The following is a 14,259-nucleotide window of genomic DNA, read 5'->3' as shown; positions in this document are numbered from 1 at the left end:
TTGCAGCAGTGAACACATTTCAATAGTACTTAATGGCTGTGAAGCGCTTTGGGATGTCCTGAAGTCATGAAGGATATAACAGTTCTTTCCTCCTTCAAACACATGTAGAAAAACTTGGAACAATCCTCTTCCACAGTGAATTTGATCTGGGTCTATGTTTTGCCCATTGATGTCTGTCTTTAATCAGGAATGTGGCCTTGCAAGTGCAACAAACTTAAACTGATGTACAATTTTTAAAAAAATATACATCTTGTATTAGATGAGCAGATCTTGTGACATTGTTCACACCAGGTTGGAACATTGTCACACTACATAATTTTTATTTATATAGCACCTTTAAACACAAAATGGCCCAGGTCACTTCACAGGAGCATTAGTGTGACACCGAGCCACACAAGGAGATATTAGATCAGATGACCAAAAGCTTGGTCAAAGATGCTGGTTTTAAGGTGTATCTTGAAGGAGGAAAGCGAGATAGAGAGGCAGAGAGGTTTAGGGAAGGAAAGGGCCCAGGCAGCTGAAGGCACAGTCACCAACATGGTGCGATTAAAACCAGGGCTGCTCAAGAGAGTGCAGAATTAGAGGAGCGCAGATATCTCAAGAGGGCTGTAGGACTGGAGATTACAAAGACAGAGAGGGGCGAAGCCATGGAAGGATTTGAAAAAGAGGCTGAGAACTTTAAAATTGAGTTGCTCAACCAGGAGTCAATGCCAATCAGTGAGCACAGGAGCGATGGGTGGTTGGGATTTGGTGCAAATTAGGATATGGGCTGCAGAAGCTTGGAATAATGTCAGCTTTACAGAGGATAAAATGTGGGATGACGGTGAGGAGTGCATTGGAATATACACAGGGCATTTAGCATGAAAACTGAGTCAGCAGTACTTCATTTGGTGTGCAAAAATATTCAGGCTGTGCCATGACCTATGTTTATTAGCAGTTTTGCGCATGATTAATATTTGCAATAGCATAAATTTAGTATTAAACTGCACTCTGGTTTGATTCTCGAGATTGGCACAATGTCGGTGCAGTCTAACAGTCCAACCCAAATCCATCATCATAATGCCACCCCCACACACACCCACAGCACTTGAGAATCGGTTGCATGTCTGGCATTCAGGAACTCCACATCGTATGGGTGATTTAAGAAAAATCAAGTGTAACTCACTTCCACTGGTCCCTTAATTACAACAAGGACAGGAAGCAAAAAAGAATCACATCATTATTAACTGAAGGAGCAGCTAAGTCAGAAATCCTGAAAATAAGTGGCATGTTTTGAAGAATTTTATTTTAGTTTTGACTATGTTACAATCAATACCTCTTTCAGTGAGATTTCAAATCTTCACAAGTAAATGCAAAAGGAGTGTAAACACTATTCTACTAGAGAAAGGTTTGGACTATGATCGGAATAAATATCACTTTGATTCTACAAGGAAATAACCACTGCATTTTCAGTTCACATTGATTCCACTGCTTTTTTTAAAAAACTGAAACTTAATGGTATATTAATGAACAAAACACATTCAATATCATATAAAACAATTTAGCGAAATGAAAAAATGTTTGAAAAAGATATCCAGACAGTCTATGGAGCAATGCATAAATGGCACACAATTGGCAAATTTACTTCAGGAAACAATGCTACAAGGATGTGAGGGAAGGTTGCTTAGTTTATTTAAGGAAAAGATTTTTTTTATTTACAGCCACAAAAATATTTTCATGTACTTTTCCTCTAAGCTTTGGTACTCCTTTGCTGTCCCTTCTGACTCCACACTGAAGAGTCAGGATGACCTCAACTTTGTGAAAACACTTATCATTAATCGTTGATAACCACTGATTTACCCCTAACCCCAGTCAACATATCACCTGGAGGCCCACACAAGAACCGTCATGGCAGCAGGTAGTAGCAACAACAGCAGGCCGGAAAACAAGAGGGTAGAAGTGAATGAGGAAAAACAAATTTTAAAATGTGAGCAGAAATTCTCTCAGCCTGGAAATGTTGATTTTTGCCGCTTATTTCCCTTTTTGTATTGGATCTGCTATCCCTGTCAGGAGCGCAAACATTTTGGGATCCAAGGAACTAGACACCTAGCAACAAGAACAGATCAGCACTGATATCTGGCAAATTCTCAGTGTCTGGTGTGGACCTCTGTATCCAGGTTCAATCTGTATCCACATTATAATAGTGACTACACTTCAAAACTTCATTGGCTGTAAAGCTCTTTGGGACATCCTGTGGCCATAAAAGGCGCTATAGAAATTCAAGCCTGTCTTTCTTCTTTAGTGACAGTATCACAAAGATCTGACAGTTAAATACAACATTAAACGCCACCAATTTAACTCCTAAATGTTAGTCAGTCATGTACCGCTAATTACATGCAATCTGTAACTCATCAGCACAACTGGAAACACAAAACAGTTTTCAGTTGTGTTGTTTTCAGAAATGCCGCTGGTGATTGTCCAGTCCAGTCAACAATGTGCTGGTATCAGCAGTAATCAACAATTTCTATGAGAGAGACCTTGTTGTGTAGACTTCCCCAGAATCAAGCAGTCAGAACTGCAGTGTGGATCATAGGCCATCTGCGTGGAGTTTGTCAGAAAACGGTTCATACTCTTTCCTAAAATACATTTTTATAGTGCTACAAATAGGACACACTACAAATTTTACAACTTCCATGAATTAGGAGAAAATTGGAGAGAAAATTAATATTCACATAGTTCCCCGATAACAAGATCTCTGGGGCTCTGAAGGTCACATGAAACAAAGGCTTTTAGGGAATTTATTCTCCTTTACTTCTGCCATTTTCAACCTAATCACATCAATGAAATTTAGATCCAATGTTCATATTGTACATTTATAGCAATTTATTACATAACCGTGAATCGACATACGCACACGCAGCATTAAAAAATCCATAATTTCTTTCCTTTAAAATTACAACTAACCTACAGCTGTGAAATTAACTTCATACATTTCAAATTAGTTTGCCTCCTGACGAGATTGCATCTCATTCCAGCAGAGCCTCTGGAGGAGTGAAACCATACCACTTTTCTTGGGGCGAGGGGGGTTGAAAGAACTGATCGTAAACTGAGATGCTCACAACTTTAAAAATTACGTTTCCTTGTACCTTAGGCACAGATGAATCCTATGCTTTGCTATGTCGTTACAGTAGCTGTAATTTCATCAGACCCCACTGGCTCATCAGTCCCAAAAAATGTTTGGATTTTGCCTCCCGTCTTACAGCAGTACCTCTGGCCCCATCTGCATCAGCAACTTGCGAAAATATAGCACTAGAAGGTCCTAATGTATCCAGCTGTGTCAGAACATCTGCATTGCCATATCAGAACATCCAAGATTCCAGCCACAACCATAAAATCTGCAAATGACCACCTAATTAAAGCATAAAAACAGCACAGAACACTGCTATACAAATTGCACACAATTGGATCAAAGTTCCATTTCTTAAATGGTGTAGTGTGAGGTTCGTACAGATGCACTTTGGGTCCAAACAGCTAATATAAGCTAACATTTTCCAAATTGGAACTCGAACCACAAGCAACACTTCCAAGCTGGTGTAATAGCATTCCAGGAGTCTATCATCAATAGATTTGGCTTTGTTCATAGAAATGTGGGGGGCGGGGGGGGAACATTTCTCACACTCAAATCAGGGGTTATGGGGAAAAGGCAAGAGAAAGGGATGAGAAAAAAAAATCAGCTATGATTGAATGGCGGAGTGGACTCGATGGACCGAGTGGCTAATTCTGCTCCTATGTCTTATGGTCTTATTTGCAGTTTTGAAAAGTCAAAATCAACTTCGCATATTCAGACCATTTTGGAACAAACAATCTTATCTGAAACTAAGGTACGGCCTTAAATAATACGTCATTTCAAGAAGTGAAATAATTACAGAGATTTTAACTGGAATTCTGCTGTTGACTAATGTTCAAATAAGGGAGAAGAGATACCCCAACTGGAAATGCATTTTCTTAACTGCACTTGATTGGGGAGGGGGGGTGGACTCTCGGAAAGAGGCACACATTCACATCCGTAAACCGTGTTTCAGCCAGAAGTGCAAAAATAATCTAACTGTGCTCATCAGACTGGCAAGATAATTACTTGTGATTTTTTTTCTTGAACAAAGTGAGGCATCGCAATGAGAGCTTTCTTCAGGAAGAAGTGGTCTGAGAAATCAGGCACTGAACTTGCTCTCAGTCATAAAGACACCGAGTTCACATCAGCTGACTTTTGGTAACTTGTTTGTATCGTTCAGAGCTTTGCACACATTTGAGCTAAGAACAATGAATAAAAGGAGTGCTGTCACTAAATCGAGCTGCTCTGGTTACAACAATTGGATGATATAGTCTAGTACGGAACAGATAATCAAACTTAAATCAAGTACAACAAAAAAAGTGATGTTCAGATAATGAAATGTTAATACACTTTGAAAAGCTATCCACCTGAGGTAGGATGGGATAATTAAAAACAAAAGACTTGAGTTCCTCTGACCTGACCTGCAGTATCATTTCAGTGGGCACAGAGTCAATGGCTTTATGTAGAAAGGTGCAAGACATTTCAAAGTTTAATCAAAATGGGAACAGTAGCCAGGGTCCTTCTCTATTTTATGGAACAGCGCTGTGCTGGTGAAAAATATTGTGCCACCATGGGTGCATATCCTTGGACAAAGGATTTCCAGGCTGGTGAGGTCTCTACATGGGGAAGACGTTGCTGGTGCACTTTATATACATCTCTCACTGTCCAAGCTCGGATGAAGAATTACCTAAGGATAAAATGAGAGGAACTTTACTTCATACTTTATCATTTTGTGCCGTCAGTTATGCCAAACTTTTCAGTATATTTTGGAGTTACTGAGTCTTAATGAAAACATTACTAAAGTGAGTCAGTGAGAGAAAATGCTCATGATAAATTCACTGGGTCAAATTCCAAGAACAAGTACAAATAAGCTTTTTAACAACCAGCACTGGAATCAATTTGAAATGAGAATGACAAGACGGACTTTTTTGTACAAGTCCGTTAATATAACTTAATAGTCATAACTTTTTAAAAATTCGTTCATAGGATGTGGGCGTCGCTGGCTGGGCCAGCATTTATTGCCCAACCCTGAGGGCATTTAAGAGTCAACCACATTGCTGTGGATCTGGAGTCACCTGTAGGCCAGACCTGGTAAGGACGGCAGATTTCCGTCCCCAAAGGCCATCAGTGAACCAGATGGGTTTTTACGACAATCGATTCATGGCCATTATTAGACTTTTAATTCCAGATTTTTATTGAATTCAAATTTCACTATCTGCCATGGTGGGATTCGAACCTGGGTTCCCAGAGCATTCCCTGTGTGGAAGTTAGGTTACAACAATTGTGAAAATTAAAGTTCCATAATTGTCAAAAAAAACTCTGTCAAGTAATGGAAAATGATTATTAGCCAAACACGGCCTTCAGTAAGGCCAACACTGACGTATGCAGGATAAGCGAGTGTATCTAATACCTTGTTCCATAAACACTGCATTCCAGGTTAGGACAGCAGGAAAACAAAGAACAAGTTACCATGGCGATTACCAAATAGCAAGATATGGGGACATACTATGCTAATGAAGGATTACTTTTCTATTGGATAAGGAAGGGCAAAAGGCTGTGCTATGATTGGTGGGTATGTTTGTCAATGAAAGATGTGAAAAATCTCTTGTTCCTGATTTGCTATAATTGACTATAACTGTTGAGCTGTTTCTCTGTAACTTCAGAACTGCTCCGGTCATTCTGTGTTGGCCATAGAGAGTTCGCCTTGTGCACAAGTAATTAAAGACCTTGCACTGGATGCATGGTGTCCAGCACTGCTTGTGTTAAGAGTCGACTGAGTGTGCCTTTAGATTGCTGTTACCCAAGAGAACTCTAATACCTGAATTACTAGTCCAGTGGCAATACAACTATGCCACTGTCTCCCCAAACTATATAAATTTCCATACTATACCACGGTGGCAAAAATTTGCAATACTAATGTATTCCATTTTAAAAATTTAGTGAAATTGTAATTTAATACATGAGAATTTGTTTAGTCTCAAGGGATTTATTTGGCTCTCAAAGGAATCTTTCTTACAATATCATGAATTATCACTGCCATTACATATTCTCACTCACCACACAATAGGGAAAGACATTCAGGTCAGCTTAGACCCAAGGCTAACAAAGTTTTGCTGTAAATAAAAAGTTATGCTGGGTAATCAGTATCTGGCTAAGTAGAGTCTGCCCTTACACCTCAGCAAAAATTATGACTGCAGTTTATGACATGGTTTTTAGTATTGGCTAGCCTGCCTCCATCAGGTTGGAACACTCTCGCAATCTGACCCAGTGGAGGTGGATATTGCACTAAATGCTCAGGGGGACAGAGATTAAGAGCCACAATTGTATTCCTGCCTGTTTTGAACAACTGGATCATACGGGAGTATATACTTGCCTCCGCTGGTTAGCACCAGTGCCTGCAGAATATCAGAGAGCGAAACAATGCCCATGACCACATCATTATCATCAACCACCACTAACCGATGAACCTGCAAACAGAGAAAGACCTGATCAGCAACCAGTGGTTGTTGTGAAGAATCTACGATGGATAGGAGAATGGTTAATTTCATTCCAAATTAATGTGTCTTAGCAATAGTTTACCAGCTCTTGCCATTCGACAAAAAGTAATCTTTTTTTTTAAAAAAAACTCTTTTGGTTTGACACATCTTGATACAGTTCCAGCTCTCTTCCCTCCCTCCACCAAGGTAGTGACTCATTCCAGTGTTCTGGAGGAAGGAACCTATGCTCGATTTTTCCCTCCGTTGTGCAGAGGGTGCTGGGCAGATATCACGTGTTTGAGGAGAAAAACAACAGACTGCAACTGGGAGGAACAAACAGGGCAGAAGCTCGAGAGCTGCCAAGTTGCTTTGTTTTTTCAGCTCATCAGTGCTGGAAAGGATGTGTTTCCTGGCGAGCTGGAATGTTCTGATACTCCTGTGCAAAGATCACAAAATTTCAACGAAACTTGGATTGCTGTCATTCTTAAGTCAATGAAGTGAGAGATATTCTGTCTCTTGCATGAGTTTTAACCTTAGTTAGTAATGAGACATTCCTTCAGCCATGCTGGTATTGACTGGAATGTGCATGTTCTGTTTAAGTCTCTAACAAGATCAACAATGTGCTCTATTGGTATGTTAAGCCCTGAGAAACTCAGATTTAACTCAATTTCGCTAAAAGGAAAATGGAATAAATAGAAACAATCTCACTTCTAACATAACATAGCTTCTGTTATGTTAGAAGTGAGATTTGCACTAAAAACTAGGGTAGAAGGAACACTTGATTCTGAGTCAGCAAAATTTGAAAGGACAAAAGTCTATCTGCATTTTTTACTTGGTGGTACCTCACGGAGAAATTCCTTCAGTGATTGATGGGATGTGAACATTTGGGCTATTTCTATGCTCAGGGATATGGGAGGATGAAATGAGACTGATGCAACAATTAAACAGCTTCAATCTCTTACTTATCAAAACAAAATCCAAGGAAATGTCACAACAATGAAAGGGAAGAGAAGGTAGTTTGAATCTCATATAAATCCTCTTTTGTAGATTGTTCAATATACAAGGAAACACAATCAGTAAAGCCATTTATTCAATGCACTGGTTACTTCTCTTCAGAGAAATAGACTGCAAATATAACAACTTGCATTTACAAAGAGCCTGTAACGCAATAAAATGTCCCAATGCGCTCCACAGAGGGGTTAAAATTTGATACTGAACCACCGAAGGAGATGTTAGGACAGGTGAGCAAAAGCCTGATGGAAAGCGTTAAGTTTGAAGGAGTGTCTTAAAGGCTAGAAACAAGGACAGAAATTATTGGAAGTATACAGCAAGCCAATCAACTACTGCAAAAATTAAAGCGCGGTTTCGCATTTTGGGTGGTAACTCATCAAATCAGTTCTGATGAAATGGCAATGCCTAGAATGTTAGCCTGTCTGATTTCTTGACAGGGAAGGACTGCCATCTTCCATTTTAAGTTAAAGCCAAAATGTCTTAGTCGTTTCTCCCTGGCACACTGAAACCCTTTATTTACAACACTCCAAACAAGTGGCAATTAACTAATGACAAAGATTTGCCATTTCATCTTTTGAACGGGCAGTCAAAGCACACTTCTGCCAGCTGCATTTGAAATCATGCTGGAGATGTTCCTGCTTGCAAAGAATGGTAGGAAGAGATTAAGTGCAACAACAGCAATTACATAACCAGCTGGTAATCTTCAACGCACTCCAATTCATGAAAAATGTTACAATTTTCCTGGAGTAGCTTAACAATGAATTGTCTCATTAAAACAAGAATGCTCTTGTGATTCAGAGCTCTTCCAGATACAAGTTTCAGGCAATAGGGCTGCGAAGGAAGTGGTTTGTGCTGTTTAAAATTCTTGACACCACCCATGAGGTTACTGCAAAGGCGACAGGCTCAGGGCCTGCCCCAGCATGCAGTTAAGTGAAGTGAACCTGGAAGGTCCCAAGTTCAATCCCCAGTCTGTACTTCAGGAGCTGGGAGTGACTACATTTGCCCTCAGTGCTCCCAGACATGGAGGAGGATGAGGAAGCAACGCACGAGCCAGGGCTGCCACTCCCAGCCACAGTCCAATGACCCTGTCTGGACTCTCACAGGAAGAATGGACCTCTTGGTTGATGAACTGGAGTCCGTTCAGTGGTCATGCAACTCTATCCTATTATAGGGCGGCACAGTGGTTAGCACTGCTGCCTCACAGCTCCAGGGACCCGGGTACGATTCCCGGCTTGGGTCACTGTCTGTGTGGAGTCTGCACGTTCTCCCTGTGCCTGCTCCGGTTTCCTCCCACAGTCCGAAAGACGCATCGGCCGTGCTAAATTCTCCCTCAGTGTATCCAGACAGGTGCCGGAGTGTGGCGACTAGGGGATTTTCACAATAACTTCATTGCGGTGTTAATGTAAGCCTACTTGTAAATAAACTTTAACTTTAATACACTGAGCATTTTCTGGGGAGGGGGTAAGCAGTGGAAAAAAAATTGGATCGGGGCTGACATGCATAGGACCCACAATTTTAAACAACAACTGGTTTTATTAGTTGTTCATTTAAAGCTTCTTTGCCTGTACCTCTGCCTCCACAAGCCGGTTGATAATTGTCTCGAGGGTTTCATGCTTGTAACACTTCAGCACACCTTCGAAGTACTGTGAGCGGTGCAGCAGTGCTTTCGTTACAGTAATGTCCAGGTTGTTGTAGGTCTTCTCTGCAGCCAGATTCTAAAGCGCAAACTTTTAATTAGAGAATAGTCGCAGAGCAATAAAACGAATACATAGTTAAGTCACGGTAAAATACTTACAATGACGTCAAACTTCGAGTAGATATCTCCCACTCGTCCTACACAGGGAAAGATAGGAACAGTCAGCATAAAACAGGTGGTACTCCTCATGCCAAGAGTATATTGGAATTAATAATTTGAGTACTTGGCAGCGATTAAGTTGAATGCGCACATAATTTGTCTGGGCTTCTCTCCTCACTGCTGCAATAGTAAATCAGTGAATCGCTTTGAATTAGGATGGTCCTCATTATTTATTTCAAGGGGTGGCATGCGTATTTTCCATAAGGACAAAATAAAGTTACAGTTCTCAGGATTTGTGCATTTAGGCCAGATTTGTTTAAAAGCACACACTTGGGTGAATTGCAGTCAAATGAATCAGGCCAATCCAGTTTATTTTCATCTTTGGCTAATTGTCCATACTGGTGTATGTTTCTTCAGAAGGAAGTCTTCAAAATACAGCTAATGAAAATGCAACAAAACTTACTCCAACTTATAAATCAAAGAAAGGGTTTAATAAAGAAACATCGTTACTCCAAACTTGGGGCCTCGCTCTGGGCCACTCCAAGCTCCCCACAATTCTACATAGTTCTACATAATTATAAGATGATAAGGGGGATAGATAGAGTGGACGTTCAGATACTATTTCCTCGGGTGAATGTAGCTGTTACTAGGGGGCATAACTATAAGGTTCATGGTGGGAGATATAGGAGGGATGTCCGAGGTAGGTTCTTTACTCAGAGAGTGGTTGGGGTGTGGAATGGGCTGACTGCTGTGATAGTGGAGTCAGACACTTTAGGAACTTTCAAGCGGTTATTGGATAGGCACATGGAGCACACCAGAATGATAGGGAGTGGGATAGCTTGATCTTGGTTTTGGGCAAAGCTCGGCACAACATCAAGGGCCAAAGGGCCTGTACTGTGCTGTACTGTTCTATGGTTCCTTATTTATAGTGAATCAGCTGGTCAGCTGACTATTACATCACTCTGTAATTGGTTCCATAGTTTACTGGGTCAGCTGGCCCTTGCATCTTGTTCCCATTGGTCACATTACATCCAATACAAAGTTGTCACCGGTTACATTCTAACAGTGTATACTTCACTCTCCTCACCAGCCAACCTCGACCTGCATCAATAAAAAAGTTAAAAGGACGTTGAAACTAAATTTCATTGCATTAAGAATTATTTGGCCATTAGTAAGAAGCTGTGGTGTGGATCAGCAGTTACAGCTAACCTTGACACGATCTGCTCTACTTGTGCATGCAGCTCACTAATGCCATAGCCAAGTGTGTTGAGGTAGTGGTTCAAAATAAAAATTTAGTTTTACCGGATTCATCCACAACAGGCAACGCAGATACTCTCTTTTCCACAAAGATTCCCAAAGCCACATAAATGGGAGTGTTTTTGTTCACCACTGCGATGTTCTTGTATGTTCCAATGTTCAACTCTTCCAACGTTTTAGACATAAAATCTGGCTTGGGCATCTCGGAAATCTACAATAATAGGTTAAGAAATACAGCAAACACTATAAAGTCAAATACCCAAAATGAACACATTGATGAAAAGCACCAGGTGTATTTTTCTAAAGTAATACAAAACTGACTCGTGACTTTGTTCTCTGGTTTAAGATAAACCTGTTGTTCTCCCCACTCTGCCCAGCAAATAGTGAAAAACCTCCTAAATCCACCATTGTGACTCAGTGGGTAGCACCCGCATCTTGGGCACAAAAATCAAGGTTGACACTACAGTGCAGTACTAAGGGAGTGTCAGAGGTGCTAAACTGAGACTTCATCTGCCCACTCGGGTGGATTTCTTTTCATTTGTTCATGGGATGTGGGCGTTGCTGGCAAGGCCAACATTTGTTGCCCATCCCTAATTGCCCTTGAACTGAGTGGCTTGCTAGGCCCATTCCAGAGGGGTGAGAGTCAACCACATTGCTGTGGCTCTGGAGTCACATGTGGGCCAGACCGGGTAAGGGCAGCAGATTTCCTTCCCTAAGGGACATTAGTGAACCAGTTGGATTTTTATGACAATTGACAATGGTTTCATGGTCATCATTTAGACTTTTAATTCCAGATTTTTATTGAATTCAAATTTCAACATCAGCTGGGGTGGGATTTGAACTCAGATTTCCAGAGCATTACAGAGTGTGTGGATTGGTAGTCCAGCGACAATACCACTACGCCATTGCCTCCCCTAACCTTACATCAGCTGGATCCATGGTACTATTTCAAAGAGCAAGGAATTATCCTTGTTGTCCTGGCCAATAGTCACCCCCCCCAATCCACATCACGTTTTCACATTGCTGTTTGTGGGATCTTGCTGTGCACAATTTGGCTGCCACATTCCCTACATTACAACAGTGACAGTCAGTCTTTACACGGCTTAAATAATGGAGGAAAGCATGTTCGTAGGTGGGTTGCCCCCTCTGCATCACTCAAGCCCATCCTCTGGTTGGCATATCTGTGGAGTTACTTACAAAGAGCTTGAGAAACTTCAGGATGCGTTTGTGCGTAAGAATGTAGAGCGTATTCCCTGTTAGTGGATCAACGACTGGAAGGCGGTGAATTTTGTTCTTGATTAGCGATGAAACCGCATCGTACAAGCTGCAGCAATAGAAAAGGTTGAGAGGCACAGTTCGGGAATGCATGACACAAGGATTCATTTCAGCTTGGAACCTTACAGAGGGTAACACCACTGCCACTGTGTGTCGGGCCATGCACAAGACTCTGTCGGGGCAGAGGGAGTGAATATTTAAATTAATGAATGGGGTGCCATCCATCTATATTAGAAGCTTACGCCAATAATGTAGAAATGTATGACTAAAGCAAAAATACTTTTCACTGATTCAGCCTAATCAGATTGGCATGTAAACCCCACTCATATGGATCTTAAACATATTTCATGTTTCTCTTTAAGTCACTTTTTTCTTTGCTTAGAATTATTTTTCTCTTTTGCTCCATCAGATCTTGCAGAACAGTCTGTAGACTCAGACTCCTCTCAAGCCTGTGCATGGCCCAGGCTCCCCCACCTTCCTCCCGTGCCTGCTCATGACCCAGACCCACCCCTTCCCACCCCAATGAGGGGGCCAGGCCCCTATGCCATCCCTGCCCACAGTCCTTTCCCACCTATCTGCAGCCTAGTGCCCTGCCAACAGTCTCCTTCCATCTCTCTGCAACCCCTCTGCCTGCAGCCTGAGCCCCTCTCTGCAGTCAAACAGCCACCGCCATGTCCAAGCTACCCAATCTCTCTTCAGCCTCCAGCTTCTCACATATCCTTCTTTCTCTGACCCTTGTTTCTACACCCTTCACTTCCGCCTTTAGGCCCACACATCATCCACCTCAGCTCCCATGGTTGTTTTCTTCCTGTTTACAGCCATTGGCACTGTCAGTGTTTGTCCCCTTTACCTGGCTTCCCTACGTGAACCTTGCCCTTTCCCCAGGCTTCCAGCTCCATTCTGATCCATCGACCCCTCCCATAATTTTGAATACCAAAGGGGTGTGAAACACGAGTAATGGAACTTTTTTCGAACGGGGGGAAAAATGTTGCTTTCATCTCTAGACATTCCCAAATTTCTTCAGAATCAGAAAATTTCACGTGACACTTCAATCCCCAAGCTCCAAAGCATATTATGCAACAAAATGTTCTTTTGACCAGTGCATGAACAGTGCACTGCCACTTGAACTCTTTCTAAGATGTTGTAAAGCGTGTCGGACACTAGAATGCATTAACAATTTAGAGCATTCTGACCAAATGAACAGATTCCACAGAAACATGGCCAAATAATCAGGTGGAATTCACACTGAAGTCAGATTCAAAGCACACTGCTGCGTAAAATTACCTGGCATTTGGGGAGATGCTCACCAATGGTTTAAATGAATCTTGCAAGTAAACCTCTGAGAAAGACAAAGGGTAGAGATATAAATCAACAAGTAGTAATGGTAAATATATAACAGAAGCTCTCACAATAAATGAAAGGAATTTTTATAATCTCCAGACAGCTAGGCTATTCAGACACTGGTGAGACCACACCCAAAGTAAAGTTAAAAGTTTATTTATTAGTCACAAGTCGGCTTACACCAACACTGCAATGAAGTTACTGTGAAAATCCCCAAGTCGCCACACTCCGGCGCCTGTTTGGGTACACCAAGGGAGAATTTAGCATGGCCAATGCATCTAACCAGCACGTCTTTGGACTGTGGGAGGAAACCGAAGGAAACCCACGCAGACATGGGGAGAACTTGCAGACTCTGCACAGACAGTGACCCAAGCCAGGAATCGAACCTGGGTCCCTGGCACTGTGTGGCAGCAGTGCTAACCGCTGTGCTAACCATAAAAAATATTCAGGGGAGAGCGCGAACGCAGTCCCCCACTACCACAAATTCTGCAGTTGAGTATCCTGCATTTGGGGACATCGCAGGTGTCAGCACACCCAGAGTGCAATGGGATAGGGGACCAGCCTGGGAGATCAACCTGCCTGATCATTGACTCTCCCCTGCCAGGTAAGTACTGTGATAAAAACAGAAAATGCTGGAAAAATTCAGCAGGTCTGGCAGCGTCTATGGAGAGAGAAACAGAGTTAACATTTCAGGTCTAAATGACTCTCCTCTCGGTTCCGTGGAGAAGTCATATTGGACTCGAAACATTAACTCCATTTCACTTCCCACAGACCTGTTGAGTTTTTCCAGCATTGTCTGTCTTTAGTTCAAATATCCAGCACCCACCGTATTTTCCTTTTATCTTAAAGCAGTTAAGATTGGATCTCCTTACTTCAGGAAGGATGGACTTACATTGGAAGGAGTTCAGAGAAGGCTCACTAAGCTGATTACTGGGATGAGGGGCTTGTCTTATGAGGAAAGGTTGAGCAGGTTGGGCCTGCACTCATCGTAGTTTAGAAGAACGAGAAGTGGTTGT

General features: G+C 41.9%; 1 protein-coding gene and 1 non-coding gene across 3 annotated transcripts in view; both read right to left on the bottom strand.

The window, feature by feature from the left end:
• Positions 1 to 1,268: 1,268 nt before the first annotated feature.
• Positions 1,269 to 14,259, bottom strand: part of LOC144482032 (5'-AMP-activated protein kinase subunit gamma-1) — a 56,586-nt gene continuing 43,595 nt past the window's right edge. For both annotated transcript variants that reach the window (XM_078201309.1, XM_078201308.1), the window contains 7 exons: positions 13,187 to 13,241; positions 11,825 to 11,951; positions 10,673 to 10,838; positions 9,371 to 9,408; positions 9,144 to 9,290; positions 6,462 to 6,555; positions 1,269 to 4,775 (listed from right to left, as the gene is read on the bottom strand). In XM_078201309.1, the coding sequence (XP_078057435.1) occupies positions 4,747 to 4,775; positions 6,462 to 6,555; positions 9,144 to 9,290; positions 9,371 to 9,408; positions 10,673 to 10,838; positions 11,825 to 11,951; positions 13,187 to 13,241 (656 nt within the window). In that variant the 3' untranslated portion in view covers positions 1,269 to 4,746. The remainder of the gene's footprint in view (positions 4,776 to 6,461; positions 6,556 to 9,143; positions 9,291 to 9,370; positions 9,409 to 10,672; positions 10,839 to 11,824; positions 11,952 to 13,186; positions 13,242 to 14,259) is intronic.
• LOC144482051 (U1 spliceosomal RNA) lies at positions 13,690 to 13,855 on the bottom strand. Its single transcript, XR_013495850.1, has one exon. It is a non-coding gene; the product is annotated as a U1 spliceosomal RNA (small nuclear RNA).

This window comes from Mustelus asterias, chromosome X (assembly GCF_964213995.1).
Source record: "Mustelus asterias chromosome X, sMusAst1.hap1.1, whole genome shotgun sequence".
Taxonomy (NCBI): Eukaryota; Metazoa; Chordata; class Chondrichthyes; order Carcharhiniformes; family Triakidae; genus Mustelus; species Mustelus asterias.
The sequence above is the reverse complement of the archived record's forward strand: the minus strand, read 5'-3'. Positions and strand labels throughout refer to the sequence as shown.